The sequence below is a fragment of the Coenobita brevimanus genome, chromosome 105 (genome assembly GCF_032717465.1).
Source record: "Coenobita brevimanus isolate Jiangsu-jjx chromosome 105, ASM3271746v2, whole genome shotgun sequence".
Lineage (NCBI taxonomy): Eukaryota > Metazoa > Arthropoda > Malacostraca > Decapoda > Coenobitidae > Coenobita > Coenobita brevimanus.
The window spans coordinates 7,074,223-7,097,416 of NC_137058.1; the positions used below are offsets into that span (position 1 = coordinate 7,074,223).

Below are 23,194 nucleotides of genomic sequence, written 5' to 3' on the forward strand. Positions count from 1 at the left end.
ATCAACGAAAGATTAACACAGGGTGGAAACATAAACAGAGACTGTTATATTTCAGGGGTGAACGAATTAAGGAACCTTTGTTCTCTACAAAATGTTGCCTCACAAAACTTATTACATCAATTGGATACTTCGAAAGCTTTCATCTTAAACACTGAGTGATACTGGAAAATCCTTACTTACTAAGGGACTAAACTATTGTCCCACACCCACTCAACTCAGTCAAGAGGAGCTAAATAATGCTATTGATCAGCTATGTCGAAAATTACGACTGATGGAATTTTTCCACAACAAAGTATTGAATAATAAATCACTAATAAAACTTAGATCTACATGGGAACCAAACAGTGGTAGAAACTCTCTCTTGATGCTGCAGGTGATTTCCTCAATCTAAATCAATCCAATATCACCAAACAAAAATGCAAACATAAATACTTAACACCTGAACAAAAAAAAAAAAAAATCCCTTAAGAACTGCACTGACGTAGTTACAGAAGCTGATAATGAGTCAGCTGTTATACAGAAGGATAAACTTTTCTTTGAACAGTAACTTATGGATATTCTAAATAATTAAGAAACATATCAAAATATACCAAAATATGTGGGCCAAAAGCAATGAATAAAGTAAGTAGTTAATAAATATGAGGATGCACTAATTACTTACGCAATTTCAAATATAAGACTAGCCTGTTCAATGGTTTACCTACAATACACAAATCCGGACTAGTAACTGAGATAATTAATGGTGGCACTTCAAACCCTACAGACCTAAAAATGAGACCAACTGTTGGGGGACCAGCTTACCCTACCCACCGTCTGTCATTTCCTTGATGTAATGCTGCATCCTTTTCTGAAAGGCCTACCTTCATCCATCATATATTTTTTTTAACTCCATGCGGTAAACCTGTACAGTAATATCCATGAAGTGGAATGTGAGACTTTCATATACGGGATCGATGAACATCATGATAATACAAATCGTATAGGCCTACCTGCCAACCTAATGACAGAAGGATGCAGTTTAATTTTGGAAAACAATTCACTCAAATTTAATGGACAGTATTAATTACAAGTATCTGGAAGAGCAATGGAGATAAAATTTGTGCAAATTATGGCAAGCATGTTTTGGTATATTTAGAAAACACATTATACTCTAAAATGTCATTATATTTTTGTGAAATAATACGGATAAAATCAGAAGAACCACGTGCGATACCTGGATGAGTTGCTATGATATGGGATGAGAGTTGGACATTAGTTTTCTCAGCGATCATAAACATCACGAAAATATAATCCCAGACTAACATTTACTTGTGATACAAGTGGAAACACAGTTACGTTCCTAGACATAAAACTTATTAAGCAGTTACATAATAATTGCTTACATTCATTACAAAAAAACTGATCTATATCTATATACCTAGGCTGCTTCCCCCATGGAAAGGGAGGTAGCCGAGACAGGACGACACACTCTCAAATACATTCATTAGCATCTTAGCCCCAAAGGGGAGAAGGGACAGATTCTCACCACACCACACCGCACAAGGGTCAACTGCGCAGTGCAATCAGCGACATCCACAGCAGGGCCAGACAGCAGAGCTGGTTTACCCCTATCACATCATAATAGACCCATCCCCTTATCCGCACCTGACCTGACCAGGTGATCAGATCAAATGCAGGAGAATATCAGCTCATGGCTGCGTCATCATTTATTCATTCACAATTTCTCTCCATTTATTCTGTCACGCACAGCCACTCTTCCTTGCTCAACAGACATCCTTCTCGCATCCAACGCTCTCTTCACATTGTCCATCCATCCTATTCATGGTCACCCTCTCAGCCTTACACCTCTCACATCAGATATAGTTATCTTTTTCACCAATCGCTCATTATCCATTCCCTCCATATGCCCAAACCATCGCAACACCCTCTGCTCAACTCGATCAGCCATCTTCCGAACAACTCCAGTTCTCCTTCGCACTTCATCATTTCTCACTCGATCCACACGTGTCACTCCACACATACTCCTCAGACACCTCATCTCCATTACATTCAAACTTTTCCTCTCTGCTACATCCATATTCCATGTTTCAGCCCCATATAACACAGTCGGTACCTTAACACCCTCATACAGTCTTCTCTTTACATCCATTCTAAGTGAACGACATCTAAACATTTTTTTCATTCCTCCCAGCACCTTCCCTACTTCATTCATTCTAAACTTCACTTCTGCATCTATTCTTCCATCCACAGCAACATGCGACCCTAAATACTTAAAACACTCTACCTCCTCAAGCAACTCACCATTCAAAACTATATTCATCCTTCTACCATCTACCACCATCTACCAACCTCGTACACTTCATCACTTTATTCTTATTTTCATTTACTTTCAATTTCCTCCTTTGACACACCCTCCCAAACTCCTCTACTAACTGTCTCAGTCTCTCCTCTGAATCAGCCACCAGTGCAGTATCATCTGCAAACAGCAGCTGCTTCAGATTCCATTCTCTACCATGAACATTCACCAGACTCAGACCTCCACCTAACATTCTTGCATTCACCTCCCTTACAATACCATCCATATAAATATTAAACAATCAAGGTGACATCACACATCCCTGTCGCAGCCCCATTCTCACGGGAAACCAATCACTTACAGTAATACCCACTCTTACACATGCTGTACTATTTACAAAAAAAAACTTTTTACCCCTTTTAGTCACCTACCATCAAGTCCATACAATCTTAAAACAGTCCACAAAGCCTCCCTATCAATTCTATCATACGCTTTCTCTAAATCCATGAATGCCAAAAACACATCCTTGCCTTTTGCTAAATACTTTTCACATACTTGTCTCACAGCAAACACCTGATCCACGCATCCCCTCCCTCTCCTAAAGCCACACTGTTCATCATCAATCACTCACTTTGTGCCCTCTCTAACTCTCTTAATTAACACTCTACCATACACCTTACCTACAACACTCAACAGACTTATACCCCTAATGCTAGTACATTCACACTTATCACCCTTACCTTTATACAACGGGACCACACAAGGACTTGCCCTTCAACTGGCACCATACCATTCACAAAGCACACATTCAACGATCTTACTAACCAGTCAATAATAGTCTCTCCATCACCCTTCAGGCATTCCACAGTACACCCATCCATACCTGCAGATTTCCCTGTTTTCATCTCCTTTACTGCCTCCTACACTTCCTCCTTCGTGATCAAAGAATCATTCAACTCTCCCAACACATTTATTCCTTGCACCCTTCCATCTGCCACAATCTCAGCCACCCTTTCCTCCTCTACATTTAACAATCTTTCAAAATACTCTGCCCATCTCTTCCTTATTGCATCCATCTAAATTAACATCCTTCCATCCTCTGCTTTAACTTGCTCTTCCTTCCCAGACTCTCCCTTTCGCACCCTTTTCACCTCCTTCCAAAACATTTTCTTATTCTGTTGAAAATTTTCAGTCAACCGCCTACCCCATCTCTCATCTGCTGCCACTTTAGCATCACGCACAGCCCTTCTCGCCCTATTCCTCATTTCCTTATACCTCTCATATGACACCTCATCCTTCCTCTGCAGCCACACTTCATATGCACGTCTCTTCTCAGCCACAGCCATACTTATTTCCTCGCACCACCATTCGCTTCCTTTTCTTACACCACCACCCACACGTCTCACACCACACACCTCTTCTGCATGACCCACCACAGCACTCTTAAATAACTGCCATTCCTCCTCCACACTGCCATTTTCCTGATCTTTCACTGCGTTCCACTCATCTTTCAATTTCACGTGATACTCTCTCATTTTCTCTTTTATCCAACTGATTCACTTTCAAAACCTTCCTGGCACACCTAACTTAACCTAACATTATTTAACCTATAATTCTAGTCACCCCAGACAAATAAAAAACAACATTCCTTTTAATTTAGCACGAAGGATTCCGCAATAGCTTCAAAGCCACAGTTAAAAAGAGAAAAGATTACGTGAACTAAGGATTTTTCTTCATTAACGCGGATACTCTAAAAGCATAAGAAATGACACAGAAAGAGCAAAACAGATACCCATACCTGGGTCTCCCGACCGCCAGTAATAAACAACCAAAGATACCCAAACAACACTGTGTGTAAGAACTTTATACCCAAATTATGACGATCACTTTAATGAAGTCTCATGTACAATTAATGTCCTTAAGAAAGCAATCGAAACAGAAGATTTAAAAAGACGTCTCCCTCATCATTGCAAAGCGACAACCCAGTTGTCTAAAAACAATTTTAACAGAAACTAGATATAATAACATATTTGTAAATGAAAAAACGTGAAGACAGGAAACGTAAACTTTGCACAGAAACAATAGGAGGCAACGAATTTAATTTTCTCAGTGCAAATTATACATTCAAAATCAACGAAAACTTGGGATGCTAACCACAAAACTGCATTTATGTAAATAGCTGCAGTGGATGCAAAAATATTTATACAGCTGAAACTTCAGATTACCGGGTCCATACCTTAACGGAAATCATTAATCACAGTAAATGATAATAAAGTTTACATCCACATAGCAAAATGCAACCAAAAAAAAAAAATCCCTAAGTGTGGCATTATGTCCTTCTATAAAGTGAAAAAGGATAATCGTATATTAAGAAAGTCCAAGAAAAATACTTCCTAAATAAACTGAAATCACAATTAAATACGAGACCAGTAAAAACTGACTCTAGTATTAGTAGCAGATTCGAACCAACCAACCCTTTCCGAATTACGAAACATCACATCTGAAACTTCGAACAGCTTCTCATTTGAAAAGAAAACTGACTCCCGGGGATAATTCTCTCTCTCTCTCTCTCTCTCTCTCTCTCTCTCTCTCTCTCTCTCTCTCTCTCTCTCTCTCTCTCTCTCTCTCTCTCCAAACATACATACATACATAAATACATACTGCATACAGATAGAGATATGGATCTTCTTAAAAAATTCGGAACAGTCAAATGGGTTAGAATCTCCCTTCATTAATGTGGAAACCCAGAGCCTAAACGGTGTCAGAGCTTTATGATATCGTTAATTATAGGCTGTATATTCAAATAAGTTTGGATCTCACTTCTTTACTCTGGAACACCATAAGAATATTTAGCTAGTGCAACTGTACTTAAGATATCTCTGGCTGTAGGCCAATAAACCCCAGTAGCTGATGTATGATGAACCAGCACAATCTTCAACATTCCATCCCTCACGAGCCAATGGGATAATAAACACCTTTGTATGTCTGGCCTCATGGAGCCGTGATCTAGGACAAGGATGATCTCTAGCGCCTCTTTCCTAGCCATTAACTTTAGTTGCTACTTTTTTTTTTCCATATCGGTCACAGTTAGTATGGACTTTGCATATGCATCAGATGAGGAAATATTGACTGATTATTATGCATAAATAAACTGGTGTGCTACGGAGGTTTACTGAGGCCACAGGAACACTGGTCATGGCATAAGCAGGAGTGGGACCTGCAAGACTTACTGGACAAGGTCTGGGAGGACAAGACCACACTGGGTGATAGTGACCTCAGTGAGGGGGTTGTGGCTGACAGCGGCCCTCACCACTTCCAGCCCCGAAACCACTTCACCGAACGGACAGCTGATGCTCCTACCTGGATAACCACTGATGCAGAGAAAGAAAGCAAATTCATTCATATCATTAGCATGCCCGCAGCCCAGGTCCCTTGCATTGCACTGCATTATCAAACCCTCTGTAATAGGCTTTGAGTTTGCAGGGCCTTGCTCAAGATCAGTGATGAGGGGTTTATTGCTTCGTTCATTGTTAGGCGTCACATAATTTCTAAATGCTAAGCATTGTCCAGCACTGCCCTGGTTGAATACTCTGTCAGCTTTGGCACCAAAGAAGGAAGGTCCGAGAGTGCCAAGGCAGAGTGCCATGAACTGGTGTGCCCGACGCAGGTGACACCACAGGCGGATGTTGACTTGACCCAAACGCTTCCCACCAGCACTCACTTCCAGGAATACCTCAGATGGTACCTGCATGTGGAAGGGACAATGGTTAACTGTGTAACTGTGTACTGCTAGGTTGATATATGTCTATCTATCTATCTATCTATTGCCAAATGCCTTAATCCCGTAAGGGGTGGCCACAAACAAATCGCTTCTACGTCTCCCTTTCCCCAGCCATTTCACTATCCTGCTCCCTGCACACCCACCCCCTCTTTCATATACCTCTCCACTCCATCCCTCCATCTCATCGTTGGCCTCGCCCTCTCTCTCTTCCCCTCCACCTCACTCACATACACTCTCCTAGTCAGTCTCTTACTCTCCGTCCTCTCCACATGGCCAAACCACCTTAATGTGTTTCTCCAAACGCTTCCTATCACATCCACATCCATACCACAGCGCTCCTTCACTTCTTTATTTGTGAGTCTGTCTCTCCATGTGACTCCACATGCTCCTCTCAAATAAAACATTTCCACTGCTCTCACGCTTGACTTCTATCCCTCCAACAAGGTCCAATCTTCACTTCCATACGTTTGAGTTGGTATCACAATGCTGTCATGTAGTAGCTTTTTCACTTCCATGCTCATTTTCCTGTTTCTTATCACTGCTTTCAAAGAATCAGCAACCTCTCTTCCCTGTTGTACCTTTTAAAGCACTTCACCCTCTAAACTTCCATCCTTACTCGTCACACTACCCAAGTACTTAAATGCACTTTCCAACATCACTGTACATTCTTCTGTCGAAGACCATAACTTTACTCTTCCTTACAATGACCTTTAGATTCCGTTTCTTACACACTCTCCCAAACTCATTCACCAAGCCTTGCAGCTCCCCTTTGTCTTCACTTAACAACACTGTATCATCTGCAAACAACAGTACGAGTACAGTGAGTTTCCAAACACCGCCCTCTCTCACTAGGGCCGCATCAACATCCACTACTCTACCTTGTACCTCTTTTATAACCCCCTCCATATACAGACTGAACAGCCATGGAGACAAGACTAATACCTGTTTCAATCCAACCTTCAAAGAGAAAAATTCACTCGGTTCACTACCTACATGCACTGCAGCCTTATCACCCTCATACATACTCTTCACGGCCTTCAACAGCTTTCCATCTACTCCATATATTCTTAATACTTTCCACAATCCTTGTCTATCCACCTTGTCATATGCTTTCTCCAAATCCATCAAGGCAGCATACAGCTTCTTTCCCTTCTCTAGAAACTTTTCCACTAAAGACCTAAGAATGAAATATCTGATCTACACATCCACTTCCACTCTAAAACCTCCTTGTTCTTCAACTAGTTCCTCCGTTATTTTCCTAACTCTGTCAATAAGTATCCTACCATAAACTTTTCCTACTACACTAAGAAGACAAATGCCCATATGATTACCACACACTTCTTTTTCCCTTTTTCCTTTGTACACGGGAATAATTATACCTGACTTCTAATCCTGCAGGGCTCTACCTTCCTCCCAGGCCAATCTGCAAATTTTCCACATCCATTCTGCTACTGTCTTTCCCCCATGCTTCAGCATTTCACCACACACTCCATCGATTCCTGGGGCTTTCCCCATTTTAACTTTCTTCATTGCGTACACAACTTCCATACCACTGATTTCTTCCTCTCTTCTCACATCCATCCTTCTCCCAGCCATTCCCCAGCCGCTTACAATTGCATTACTTTCATTCTCTGTGTTCAACAATTCCTTAACGTGTTCTCTCCATCTGCTCACTTTTTCTCCCTTCTCCACTAGTAATCTATCATTTTTATCTTTCACTCCCCGACTAACTTCTTTGACACCTCTTTCCAGAACATTTTCTTACAATCCCTCCACTTTACACTCAAATTCCTTCCAAATTCCTCATCCATTCTCTTCTTACTCTCTCTTACTATTTTCCCCTCTCTCTTCCTCTCTAAATATAACTCTCTCTCTTCCGTCTCACAACTTCTTCCACGCCCCTGTTTCTCATCCACTCACTATATGCTTTCTTCTTTTGTGCCACAGCCTCTCTCACCTCTTCAATCCATCATACTGTTCCCTGCACCCCCTTTTGTCTTATCTTTATCCCACACCACCTCACATGCTGCACATATTTTTTCTGTTAATATCTTGCACACACCTTCCACGTCCCCCATCTGCTCCAATCCATATTTACCCAATCACTCCTCCACTTCCCTCTTATATTCTGCCTTTTTTCCCTCCTCTTTTAACTTTTCCACCCTCCTTGTATGAACTACTTCCTCCTGTCCTTCCCTTCTTCTATCTCTCCATTTCATTTGGACTTTCATTCTGACCACCAACAAGTGGTGGTCAGAAAGTACACTCCCCCAACCTCTATATAATCTTGCATCCATTACACACCTTCTCATCCTTTCATCCACACACACATAATCAATCATTGCCTTCCGTTCATTCAGTTCACCACCCATCCATCTCATCACTTGTCGCATATACCTATGGATCATTTTTTGCCTGAAGAAGGTATTAACTATCACCAATCCCCTCCCAGCACAAACATCCACTAAAGAACGGCCATTTTCATCCATCTCTGCAAGCACACCCTACTCACCAACTACTCCATCCACCTTCACATTCCCTTCTTTTCCATTCATATCTCCAATCAAAAACACTCTCTCCTTCCTTTCAAACTTCTCCATGCATGCTTCCACATTTGTCCAGAACTCTTCTCTCACACTGCTTGCACAATCTTGCATTGGTGCATACACGCACACAATCGCCCACATTTGTAGTCCAACTTTCAATCTTACCCACACAATCCTTGAGGCAACTGATCCACTCTCTCTTATATTCTCCTTCCATCTGTTACTCACAACAATACACACTCCTTCTTTTGCCCTCTCATTCTCACCTAATCCTGCGCATATACCCCATCCATACTCCCAGTCTCTCACACTCTCACCTCGCCATTTAGTTTCAGTTAATCCACATACATCCACTTTCACATCCTCAAACACCTGGACAATCTCTTTCTTTCACCTCATCATTTGCACCCCTTACATTCCACGCAGCTATCCGTACCATGTCCTTTTTTCGGTTCTTAGTCGTCACGTTATATATATGGCGTGCCATAAATCACTTCCAGGAACACCTCAGATGGTACCTGCTTATGGAAGGGACAATAGGTAACTGATTACGTTGATATGTGACTTTCCACAACTCCCTGAGGTTCAACAAGCACTGTTTAAAAAACAGTATGAATTAAGTGCACCATTTAGAGGACTAGTATCATCATCATCATCATTATCGTTACACCTTTCGCCCTCCTAATGATGAGGTGAGGCAGGGACCAGAAAAGAAAGAAAAAGAAAACACGATAGATGGATACCGTAACTAATCAAAAGCATGTCCAGTGAATAGGGCGAACATTCATTCATTTACTATTCTAGCTCCTAGATTCCTGACTCCCTTACAGGGATGACGGTGCACACTTACTGTATATTTGATATTTGTATTTAAACAATAAATGTGCACAGTAGCGGACTTGATTAAACTGGCCCGGACGTTATTCGATCAGTTGGGCCCACATAATCACCCAAAACATTATGGGTCATATGAGAAGCATGCATCTGCTGTATACGCTGCATACCTGCTGATATCAGTGCTAAACATATCGTATACAATGACATACTCACGATGATAGTATATTTAGTTTCATGAATAGATACAGTACATCCTTATGCCAAAGCTTGGCAACCCTGCCCTGCAGCTGAGGCAATGGAGATATAACACAAACTTTATGTGCCTGTAATACGAAGCATACAACAAAACATTATCAGAAGAAAGGGTACTCTGTGTCATTTGTGGAGGAATCAGAAATATGGAATGCAGGACACAATGCTGGTAAAAGACTGTCGGAGAACTTTTGCTCATGACTGTACATAACCAAGACCCTGCACAGCTTGTTGTTGCGGCAATCACAGCGTCAATGACCTTTCCAGTGGAGAGAGAGAGAGAGAGAGAGAGAGAGAGAGAGAGAGAGAGAGAGAGAGAGCAGGAGATACGGAAAAACCACCAATAAACTATACGCAAAAGGTAAGCCGAGAGTATACCTGACCAAAATCATAACATCTTCAGTCCGATGACATGCATAATACTTTTCTCTGTTGTTTACTTTTGCTCAGGTGAGGTTTTTAGAACTGGAGAAGTTTGATACAGACTTGACTAATACCTTCACTGCAAAACATCATTACAGTGCTGAACAGGATCGTCAGGAGTTTCAAGAGCTGGAAGAAAATGTCGAAAGGATTTATCGCCACACACACACACACACACACACACACACACACACACACACACACACACACACACACACACACACACACACACACACACACACACACACACTGAAACAATAATTAAGTTAATCTATGTTACCCACAGTAAATTCTCTGTCCTCTCTGATCTTCACTAACATGCCCTATTGCTCGCAGCTGCATCTCTCTCTCTCTCTCTCTCTCTCTCTCTCTCTCTCTCTCTCTCTCTCTCTCTCTAATCCTTTTCTCTTTCATGTTAGTTAGATCTCAGTAGCAACAGCATTTGTTATAACCTCATCAGCCAACAGGCCTCTTGTTACCTGTACTTGCTATGTACTCTCCCATCGTTACACTGTTATGGCACAGGTACCATAAAAATATAATCGTTGAATCAGTTCGGTAAACAGTGTCGGTCTGTTTATTCCAATAATTACCTCGCCCGGCCGGTGTCCGCGAGGTATTTTTTTCGGTCGTTTCTTTGTTTGTTTGTTTCTTCTTTTGTTGCCAACATTACGGACAAACGGCTGAATGCAATTACATGGAACTTTCAGGATCTTTGGCCACTGGTCCCAAAAGAAAGTGATTAAATTTTAGAGGTGATCGAGTGCCTATGAAAGGTCAAAATCAAGGTCACGGATTTTCAGAGGGCTATAACTTGAAAACGGTTGAAGGTAGAGATATTTACTACTATTATCAACATACAGGAACTCGTAATATGGGCTTTCACTTGGCACGAAGACCTTTGACCTTGAATGACCTTGAAATGTCACACTTAAGGTCACGGATATTCAAGGGGCTATAACTCGAAACTGGTTGAAGGTACTATAATCAACATATATGAGATCCCACGTGGGTTTTTAATTGGTGCCTTGACCTTTAACGGTAAGTGATCTTGAAAGGTAAAACTCAAGGTCACGCATATTCAGGGAGCTATAACTCGAAACTCGATAAAGATATATTTGCTATTACCAAGGTATGGGAAGTCTCATATGGACTTTCATTTAGCAGCATGACCTTTGACCTTGAGTGACCTTGAAAGGTCAAACGCAAGATCACGGATTTTCAGAGGGCTTTACTTGAAAACATTTGCGCCATTACCTCAGACTTTTATTGTGTATTGATGCTAAATGGCAGAAATGAGTGAGTATTTAACAGCAATAAAATAACTGCTGTCGGGCAATGTTTGTTGTGCCTGGCACCACTTGTTAATATATGCAATATGTACTTGATGCAGAACAAACAACAATTACACAATGGCTTATAATGATCTCATAGTAACTGGTCATTCCATTCTAGGCTCTTAGTACCGCTAATATTGGATTCGGCGCGCGGCCACACAGTTCTACATAATAGTTAAGGAAAATATGCTTTGACCCCCTTCTTCACTTATCCAACGGCCGCCTCTAACTTTTTTTTACAGTTGTTGAACCCGTTACAAGCGTAACCCACCACAACACCCCTTTCCTTAATAGGGAGTTTACTAGGCATGGTTGTAGCAGTGGAGGCAGGGGGGAATACAACTGGTAAAATGAAGGCAGACTGCGGCAACAACAACAAAAATAGGGAGGGGAGGGGGCCACAGTGCCGGATTATGTATTCTACCCCTGTGACTGTCCATCGGCTATTAATTTGTCATTTTGAAACTGAAGCATTGTCTAATGGATGAAGAAAATTTGCAGACTTTCGGTGACACACATGCACATACGTACTTATGAAGTGAAAGGAAAAAGTCAGCGTAGGTCTAGTACTAAAAGACTGTTATTGCATTTCTTGATCAACAATTTGTTTTTGCGAACTTTTATCCCTCTCTCTCTACACTACTACCATTTAGGCCTCTTCAACTCATGATGGACGAAAAGTGTCATGGTTGGTTTGGTTAATAAAGGACTTAACACTGTCAAACTGAAAGAAAAACTGGAGGTTCAGAAGCGGCCATTGGACAAGTGAGGCAGAGCATTAAAACATATTTTGCATATCAGGCAGAACTGTCTGGCAGCTAATGCCAAAGCCAGTAACAGCGGTACTGAAAGACAAGGGTGCAATGAAGAAGTATTAATGGTCAAATATACTAAGTCATATTATAATGCTACTGTTTCATTCCTCTTCCATTAAAAAAATATATTTTCATGTAATGGTTGCTGCAGAGAACAGGGCCAAGATGTTTACTGCGCAGAGGCGACGACTTTTATTTTTTTTAAATATAGATTATCTGCCCCTTGTGTTAATATTTTGTTTTTCTCTTACGTTTGCTTCTTCTCTCTTTTATTTTTTTTTACCATCTTCCCTCCCTATTTTTCCTTTCCTTTCCTACCCATTCCCCCTCCTGTTCCATCTTTTCCATCAATGTCCGATTATTAATCATTCAATTTCTCTCCTCTTCCTTCCTTGACATATATTCTCCCTCCCCTTCCTCCCCTCCCATTCATTCTCGCTTAACTTCTTCCCATCCACTCTTCTGCAGTTTTCTTATTTCCCATCCACTCCCAAAGCTTTTCTTCCTTCATTCCACTCATCTTTCCCTTCCTTCCTTTCCATTATATTCTCCCGTCCCTTTCCTACTTTCCATTTCCCCTTTTCTCTTCTCCCTTTTCACTACCCCTCTTCTTCCTTCCCATCTGTTTCACGTCCCTTTCTTTCGTCACTCCCTTTCCATTACTCTCCTACCATTCCCTCCACATCTGCTCTCCTCCCCTTCCCTCACACATTCCCGCCTCTTTACCTTCCCTCCCTTCATGCTCATCCACTCTCCTTTTCCTTCATTCTCCTCTCCATCGCCTTTCCCCTCTGCCACCCTCTCTTCTATTCACATCCATTATCCCTTGCGGTCTCTCTCTCTCTCTCTCTCTCTCTCTCTCTCTCTCTCTCTCTCTCTCTCTCTCTCTCTCTCTCTCTCTCTCTCTCTCGTTCTACTTTTATTTGTTCTCTTTCATCCCTGACCTCCTCCCCTCCATCTCTTTTCCTTCTCTCATCGTACTGTTTACAGTATTTCCGGCCCTTCCATCCTTCTCCTCAATTCTGCTATTTCTCCTTCATTCACATCTGCTCTCCTCTCCCTTCTCTCTTGTTCACAATCTCCTTTACCTTTCTCTTCTCTTCCCTTCCATTCATAATTATCTGTTTTTTTCTCTCTCTCTCTTTCGCCTTTTATGTAATTTCCTCTGCCCTCTTTCATCCCTGACCTCGTCCCCTCCATCTCCTCTCCTTCTCTCATCGTACTGTTTACAGTATTTCCGGCCCTCTCATCCTTCTCCTCAATTATGCTGTTTCTCCTCCATTCACATCTACTCTTCTCTCCCTTCCCTCTTTTCCACAATCTCCTTTACCTTTCTCTCTTCCTCCCTTCTTTTCATAATTATTTACTCGCCCTTCTCTCTCTCTCTCTCTCTCTCTCTCTCTCTCTCTCTCTCTCTCTCTCTCTCTCTCTCTCTCTTAACCCCTTTCTTCCATTCTGTTCTCTCTTCTCCCCTTTACTTTCCTTTGTCTCCACCCCTTTTTCCACATGTTTTCTCTCTTGTCTTCCGTATCTCTCTCCTTCCTTCACATCCACTCATTTCTATCTTTCATTCTTTCCCTTCTCTTTCTCTCCCTTCTCCGTCTCTTCACAGGCCCATTCTATGTTATATAACATATACACACGACTGGAAAAGATATCGGCTCACTGGCGCAATGGACCACTGAGGATTGCCCAAATGACCAGTCCACCGCTGGATGAGCAGGCTTCATATTACCTGTCACATGGAGTCAATCTGTTTGACTCAAGTTAAAAATATCAAGCCCTTGTCTTGGTCTAGTTCTTACTTAGTTCATCCAAACAAGTCAGTCACGTCTCAGCGTCCTTGCTTCATCAGCCTCTAACACCCTACATTCTCACACACAAATCTGACATATCCATCCACCTTCTTCTTGGCCTGCCACGCCTCCTACCACCTTCAAACTCACGTCCATATACCCTTTACACCACCTTATTTACGACAGGACTGGACTAGAACTTACTCCAAAATCGATTCCTTCTATTCAGATTAGCCGATCACGATATAATATAAATAAACTAGTGTTATCAAGGAGGGCGTTCACCGAGTTTCTATGTCCCCTGACTTTAGTTGTTTATTCTGAGGAATCAATTCTAGAAGCGATTCCAGTGGTTTCAGTGGCACTGAGATTCAGAATCGTCAATTTTGACCTTATCGATTCTTGCCCTGCCATAACTTACATCAAAATCATCATATACGATCTATGAACACTCTTCTCAATCCTGTTGTCAACATACTTCCTTACTCCACAGTTTTCACAAATTACATTAGATATAGATTTTGAGCAGCTCTGTTAATTCTTCATGGCGGGTTACCATGTTCCAAAAGACGGTGCTCTAAAATTATTGGAAAACCATTATAGAGGCCTTATTGCTTCGGATAACTTTGTTATTCTGTTATACTTCAGCCAAAAAGTACCCTAGACATCATGTCAACAAGTGTCATCACAAAGTATAACACACACACACACACACACACACACACACACACACACACAAAGCATAAAATCAGGCAAACCACACTGAACACAAAGCATACACACTTGAGCAGACTACACCCGCGTGGAGTAATATGATGATCAGCACAAACCGTGCTAGTGCACTTCCAAGAAGTGATTTTTTTTTTTTTTTTTTTTTTTTTTGTCCTACGCAGGGGAATAACACGCCACTCGATGGCTAAGTATATTTCTTATCATATCCACCCCCTGTACTCGACACACATTCTTCAATAATCCAATTTACAGAGCCCTTGCTCTTGACTTTTCATTCTCACTCCACACCAAAGTCTCATCATCCTTTCCAACGCCTTGCTCCCTCTTGGGAACCCTCGAACTAGGGATGTCTGCAACAGAAACGCCTCCAGACTACCATATCCTCACACACCACTCTCACTCCCTCAAACATCCATTTTCCTCTCACTTGTTATTCACCGGTATACTGCTCCAGTCTTCTCTTCCACCAATACATTAATGTGGGTACTAAAATACTCTGCAGGCCTCTTGTAGTATACTGATAATACTGCGGTCGTTAATATCATAATTCAAGCACAACGATTTTAAGCATCAAGTACGAGTGTTTAATTCCTTCCTACTAAAGATACCTGTAAAAAGTTGAGTAAGACCGTATGGCTTTAGCAGAATACGATATAAACAGACATACATGGGCTGAAGGTGTTACTGAGTGTTTAGCCACTACAGCCTGGACAACATCTTTTCAAATCAGGTTGGAACTGTCTGTATTAGCCAGAATATACAGCGGGATCGCGTTATCAGCGTGCTAAACTTTCATAATTATCCATACTCTCGCCAGCCATATAATATCCATTCTTCACCCTACAGGCCTATGTCCATTCTGCTTTATCCACGCAGTTAGACCGAGTGGATGATGCGAGAATGTTTGGGAAACGTGATGAGCTCTGAAACCTACTCGGACTCGACTCGGGTCGACAATTTTTCTTAGTTGGAACTTACGAAATGTAGGAATCCCTCGTTTACCATGCACAGAATTAATGTGATATCAACCTTTGTACTGAGAACTAACTTTTCTACACCAAGAATACAAATTCTCGCCATACTATTCCAATACACAATAAATATGTTTCCTTATAAATGAAATTAGGGGACTCTTGGTGTCCACAGTTATTTATCAGAAGCTGCGTGAGAAATACCATTGGCTGATCACGCGGAAACAATGACCTCGAAGCAAAGTGTACAATTAATAAAATCAATATTATATGAGAATTATATCTGTGAACATGAAGTAATATATTATGAACTCACAAGTGACAAAACTGAATGACATGTGTGAAGAGTGACATAAATATTCGAACTGCTGATCCAGTCGGCGGGAACTGAGGAAGAACATTGCACACGAAAACAAAATGTTATATCAGAGGGTCAAATGATGCCAAAATTATCTTCATTTTGATCTCATTATTATAATTTTGGACGATAATTAACGGGACCAGACAGAGATTGACTGAGCATCATCAAAAAGATAAGTTGCGATAGATGTGCAATTGGAAAGAGTAAATATTGCCTCACATCGCCTCCACACTCAGGCCCCATGAAGTCTAACAAAACCAGCCAGCGTCATCATCCTCATCTTGTGCCCAGCACTCACCTCCGCTTAGTACCTACACTGTAGTGCATATTATATTATGCAATCATGTGTAATATGTTCAACTAAATGCTTAAAAGCGCCAGAACTTAGTGGTTAGGTAGAACGAGGGGTAACAGCCATGGATTTGGTAGGGTAGGGAGGGGGAGACGTGAGGGACCTACGCCTCCCTATTTTCGACAGATCAGTGTTTACTTATAGAAACAGAAGAATATTATTTACCCAAATATATGCATTAAATAAATGTTATTTTTGTTTCCATTCAGTGAAAAGAGGGATTTGACAATAATTTTGGCAGAATTTTGAAATGAATCAGTGTGAATTCAAACCTAAAGGATCCCCACTAATAATCACGCTTCCGCTTTTTCAGATGGCTTGATCCGGCCTTATATAAATACATATATAATGGTAGCTAATTAAGGACCATGGAACCAGCTGAACTTTTTCCAAAAGTCTGTTTATCTAAGTCTTACAATTCATAATTATCAATTATCATGGCAGCGTTCTGCAACCAGTAAAGAGTGGCTAACGCGATTACACTGGTAGGAAAAAAAAAAATAGAGTGAAGGGGATAACTTGATACCAGGTGGTGTCTTACCTGCAAAGAGAGGCGGGTATCAGAGTGGAGGGAGATGCAGTGCAACAACAGCTGACTCTCTTTATAATCTAGCCGGACACATTGCACGTTACTCTTCGAAATGTTGGATGCTACCACTGGATTTTTCTCAGTCACTTCCTTCCCAGTCTTTGCTTCCTTTTGCATATCATCAACATTTGTTTTAAGACTGTCAGCTTCTACCACCTTTTTGTCTTTAGGGAGACAGTCTTTATCAGAGTCAGCCACTGCTGAATCAAGTCCCATTGTTGAAAGCTTTTGAAAGTTCTCCTTGGATTCTTTAACTTTTTCATCAGCCTTTTTGACAAGTTCAATGCTAGTGGCCTTCCTTGTTTGCAGGAGGAGTTGGTTAAGGCTTACCCATGAGTCATTCAAGGTGCAGCTTTTCTGACAGAGCTCACTCACTCCCTGCAGCACCATGGCGAACCTGCGTTTCACCTCCTCCTGCCGACTTTCCAGCTTCATACACAGCAAATTTATCTCATCCTCAAGAGCAGCTTGCTTTTCCTGGATGTAATACTTGGCCAGCTGGACAGAGTGGCCCTGAGGATGGCCAGAGTACAGGCAGAGGCTGCACAGCTCCGCATCACATTCACAGCACCAGTACTTCAGGTCATCACCGTGAGTGCCACAGGTTCCATACTGAATAAAAAACATACTGTTACAGTGCGATAATAATTGACTATGTACATTATATAAGATTATGTGCTAACTTTCAAACGGCTATTATTGCTGAAACTATTCCAAACGGTATAAACCTCAAGAACATGCAAATCTTACCTCAGTGTTACTAATGGAGGATGTCAAGCCGAGGATGGTGTAGTTTACGGAGAGCTGCTGCACATTGACTTGGTTGTGACTCGTCCTGCAGGTGGGACAGAGTAAGTTGCCTCGGCCCTTGACGGCGACCAGGCAGGAACGGCAGAAGGTGTGGCCACATGGCAGAGTGACCGGCTCCCGCACACTAGCCTGGTACACCTCAGAACACACTGGGCATGTCACAGCCTCACGCATCACCTGCATCTCACCTGCACATTGAAACATTCACTGTGTTACTGATTTAGGTGTGCTGCATCCATACTTTATGTTTGTTCTTGTTAGTATAACACTCATTCAAACCTTCACTACTTCCAAACCATGCTATCTCCAACACCATGTTCACTGGGTGCTGCGTATTCTTATATTGGTTTTGTCATGACAATATTATCGCCTTCAAAATCTCCCATTTCATATACTTAACAGCCATTCTCATGTTGACATAAGAGTTTATGCCCCTCTGATGAACCTGTTATATGATCTTCCTGTAATAGGTTGTCCTGTTTAAATGGTGTCAATAGGTTTATTTTTCCACAGCGAAGCACATATATTTGAAGGAGTAAGAAAGGGAAGTGGTGCAAACAAAAAACATCCGTGTCTGCAGAAGTAAATTGGATCACTGGTGGAAGGACAACACAAACCTAGCTCATATCCTGTATACTACAAATGGGTAATACCTGTGAGGTAAACACACACACACACACACACACACACACACACACACACACACACACACACACACACACACACACACACACACACACACAGTTTCCATCTCACTACTTCAGTGTCCAGGTACAGTGCTGATGTACTGTGCTGGCTGGCTTGTGTACTACGGTACATTTGTTGAGATGTAAAACTTAATCAACACAGGGACAGGACAAGTGAATCTCATGTTGTCCTCATGCGATAAGACAGAACTGGTGACCCTTGCAGCTATAGTATGCAAAAATGGACAATAACAGCACTTTGCACTTATGTGACATCTCTACCTGGCTCACACGTGCTGACACTTCTTGACAGATCCCATCCTCACACCTGCAGAAATACCACACTGTGCTGAGGGACATCCCAAAAAACAGCAGCCCTCATACACGAGGTCATACTCGCTCCACCTGCAGACATCAAGTATGAGCATAAAGGTCAATCTATCTATCAATCTATAGCCAGACGCCATAATCCCGTAGGGGGTGCCCTTTTGATTTAGGTTGGTTGTTTTACGAGGAGTGGCACTAACCCTCCGCCAACTCACCTGCTGACATGTAGGAAACACTTATGAGTTGGTTACGATTACCACCCAGCGTTGTAAATGGTTTCCTGGCTTACAAGAAGCCACTAGGCTTCTCACTCAACGTAAAGCCACCTGAAATGGAAAGAAGAAGAATAAAAAGTGACAGGAAGGATGGGAGAAACAAGACAGAGGAGGGGAGATACAGAAAAAAAAAAGATAAAGGTGAAGGAAGAAATACACAGCACTACACTATGTAAGTGGATGATGGTTGCCACCATCTAAAAATCGCCATTAGGATAACACAACTCTCATACCTCAAGGAGCCTGACAACGTCGAGGCAAATGACAGGCGTCCTTCATTTCCACCTTAGTTTCTGTCCCTCATGCGAGTATTCAACACATAAACGGTTATGTTGCTGTCAGATCTGGTACAACCAGTGCCACCTCCACTTTATGTTGGAGGAGATCTGGTTTCACCTCGTCTCTTTGCAAGAGTATGGCCAGGCAGCAGACCACCTGTATGATCAACCCATCCATGCCACATACACAGGTCCCACCAGAGCCTTGGCTGGTGGAGAGCCTGTCTTGCCTGTCCTCATATCGTCCCCATATACAGTATCATAAATACTAATGTAGTGCCAACAGCACAATCGAAGTCCACCAGAGTGAATCCAGTAACACGGCACCAAAAAAATATTGGCATGATCTTAAGCCCGGTATTGCAGGGCATGTATACTGGCTATGTTTTGGGTGGTCAGCAGCAGTGGAGTACAGCACACACGTGCACGTTGGGATTTCACGCAACTCATCGAATCTGTCTGATTCCACCTCTAGCAAAACTTAACACACTCTTTCTCAAAGTTGACACGCCTTACCACTCGTACCTCAGCACCCTGGGGCAGTGAAGGAGGAATGTGTGTGTGTGTGTGTGTGTGTGTGTGTGTGTGTGTGTGTGTGTGTGTGTGTGTGTGTGTGTGTGTGTGCGTGTGTGTGTGTGTGTGTGTAGCTACAGGTTGTCTATGTATGTGCATTTGTGGGTTTGTTTGTATGTGTTTGTGCATTTCTGTGTGTCTGTGTTTGTTTGTGTGTATGTGTTTATACATGTATTTGTGTGTGTTTATGAATTTGTGTGTGCTTGTGAGTGTTTGCATGTGTCTTTTTGTGTGTTTGTGTGTGTTTTGTGTGTGTCCTTGTGTGTGTTTGTATATGTGTATTTGTGTTTGCGTATTTCTGTGTGTTTGTGTGTTTTTGTTTATGGTTTGTATGCGTGTTTGTATGTGCGTGTTTATGTTTCTGTATGTTTGTGTTTGTGTGTTTTTGTGTTTGTGTCTGCGTGTGTTTTTGTCTTTGGGTGTCTTTGTGTTTGGGTGTCTTTGTGTTTGTGTGATTGTGTTTGCGTGTGTTTGTTTGCGTGTTTATATTTGCGTGTGTTTGTACTTGCGTGTGTGTTTGTGTTTGCGTGAGTTTGTGTGTGTTTGTGTTTGCGTGTGTTTGTTTGTGTTTGTGTGTGTTTATTTGTTTGTGTTTGCGTTTGTCTGTGTGTGTGTTAACTTTACTATATTGCTGTTTGTATAACTGACGTATTGGCGGACAGAGAAACAGAAAATGAGAAGTGCGTGAGGTAGTAATACCAGCTGCATGTTGCCAAGCCAGGATCCCGCAGACACCTTGCATGATCCTTGCAGTGTACGGCGGATTCTTTGTTATGCACTGATTTCAGGTTTTGCAGTCACTCTATTACACTACAGTATGTGATCCTTTCTCCCGGAGGTAATTGCTGCAATACAGTCCTTAAGCATATAAAGGACTGGCATCCACTTCTTCCTCCTGTTGCTTTTCCATCCGTACCTCCCTGCCAACCTACCTTCCTACTTCCCTGCCTAACAACATAGCTACTTACTTCTGTGCTGATCTCCCTGTCTACCTTCCTACTTGCCTACCTACCTACCCACCCATCCGACTCAGTACCTGTCTCCCTGTCTGCCTCCTTCCCTCCCTCCCTGTTTACCTATCTACCTGCATACCTACCTTTCGAACCACCTCCCTATCTGTCTATCTATACACTTCCCTGCTAAATCTAACTACCTCCCTACCTACCCTATCTTCGTATATATCCTGTTATATAGATTGTTTCCATCAGTTCCTTAATTTACTATCTATATGTAACAACTATGTATCCTCGTCACAGTCCTACTTACTTAATTGCCCATTATTCATTTATTAATTTACTTAGCCTACAATTGTAGTAGCATATCATTTATCGGTGGAAGTGGCTTAGTAACTACAGATTTCCCAAAGCTCTAGAAGGTTCTCTTCATTTGATGCAATATCCCTAAGTTGGCAATTATTCCCACGAGTGAAACGTGTGAAGAAGGCATCCGCGCCTGGGCTGACGTGTGAAGAGGACTTATCACGCACCATTGTTGCAGGAACATACAGTAGAATCAACAGTACGAAATGTATTGAATCGTTAATATTGTAAAGTATATGTTTCTCACTGGTCGTATGCTTAATTTTCCTGATAAATCTCGACCCTTGATTCACAGTGCATAAGAACATCATTGTCATGTCTAATCAGTCCACTGCAAGACAAAGGTCTCCCTTCTCTTTTTTTTTCTTTTTCTTTTTACTTTTTTTCCACTTAGAGCAACTGACAGTTAGCCAATCTCATGTCGCCACTCGTCCTTTGTCTGCCTTCTCCCCTCAGTTCATCTCTGAGCTGCCATTCAGTTTGCGTGGTTGTCCACCTGTTATATGTTCTACGAAGGTAAGACGGACGTGATATGCCACAACCATTTATGCTTTAGAGTGTAAAGGTATCTTCTACTTTCGTCTGTTTCCTTAACCAGGTAGCTCTCTTTTTATTTCTCCAAGTGACTCCCAACATTATCTTTTTCATTCCTCTCTGAACACTCCAAAGTTTACGCTCCAAGGACTTTGTTAGGCTCCAAGTTTCCAATCCGTATGTTAGAACATGAAGGACAAACTGATTAACTAACCGTTTCCTTTGGCATAATGGTCATTGCTTAACATTCATGTAGTCATTTAGTTTGCCAAAAGCTGTCCATCCCATTCCTGTTCTTCACTTGATTTCATTGTCAAGGAATAAGTCTACCAGATATGCCTGCCCCGGGTATATGTACTCCTTAACACATTATGTTCTTCATCTCCTATTTTTAATGGACGGGAATAAACATGTCTGTTAAATAGATTCTTCTTTCTCATATTCATTCTCAAGCATACCTTCAGACTCTCCCTTTTCAGGTTACCTATCATTACTTGTAGTTCCTCTCCTGATTCACTGAAAAGGACCATGTCGTCTGCAAATCTAAGACTGTTCAATTGTTCGTCATTTATGTAAAATACTTTGTCATGCCAGTCGAAATTTTTGAAAATGTCCTGTAGGCAGGAAGTATATAACCTGGGTGAAGTTCTTTCTCCTTTTCTAACGCATTTCTTTATTGGTCTTTTCTGGTTATCCCTACGGAGTTTTATGATAGCCGTGGCATCTCTATAACTATCTTCCACTTTAACACTAGTTTCCTCTGCACCTTGTCTCCAATTCACTCTCGTCACTGTAGTTATTTCTGCTGATGCAAATGCTTTCTCTTAATCAACAGATACCATTCACAAAGGTTTCTTGTATTACGAAGTTTTCTCAATCACCTGATGGGTAACTTGAATATGGTCGTCCATCGAGTAAAAAGGTAAGGGTAGGGACAGAGGCAATGAGGCGGTTAGCCACGGTGCTCATCTCCATAACAGGGGACTTTAGGTCTGTGGCGGGTTGTTCACCAGGGATACAAGGCCACTGCATCATCCAGGTTACCACAATTACCTCCCCTAGGTATTACTCTAGATATTCACTTTACCTACCAAAACAAATGCTGGATGGACACCTGAGTCGAGTGACGCAAGCTCCCCGCACCAAGATTCCAATCCTGGCGTTAATGGACAGACAACTTACCACTCACCAGCGCTGACCACTCAGCCATCGCGGCCAGTAACCACTTCGAAATCCTGCCTGTTCCCTTGGCCGGTTTGCTTCCAAGGTGAGGCTAATTCGATTTGTTATTTAAAAAAAAAAAA

At 41.9% G+C, this 23,194-nt stretch overlaps 1 protein-coding gene across 1 annotated transcript; it reads right to left on the minus strand.

The window, feature by feature from the left end:
* Positions 1–5,522: 5,522 nt before the first annotated feature.
* Positions 5,523–23,100, minus strand: LOC145416216 (uncharacterized). The gene is made up of 4 exons (XM_080285228.1): positions 23,073–23,100; positions 17,839–18,086; positions 17,041–17,700; positions 5,523–6,041 (listed from the first exon to the last, which is right to left on the minus strand). Exons 1-4 carry the CDS (start codon positions 23,098–23,100, stop codon positions 5,523–5,525), a joined length of 1,455 nt encoding a protein of 484 aa, XP_080141354.1.
* Between the last annotated feature and the right edge of the window lie 94 nt (positions 23,101–23,194).

Coding starts and splice junctions, on each gene's coding strand:
- LOC145416216 (XM_080285228.1), bottom strand. CDS start 23,100: ATGGCTGAGTGGTCAGCGCTGGTGAGTG. Junction 18,087..23,072: donor GTGGTCAGCGCTGGTGAGTG/GTAAGTTGTCTG, acceptor TTCAATGTGCAG/GTGAGATGCAGGTGATGCGT. Junction 6,042..17,040: donor ATACCCGCCTCTCTTTGCAG/GTAAGACACCAC, acceptor TTCCACATGCAG/GTACCATCTGAGGTATTCCT.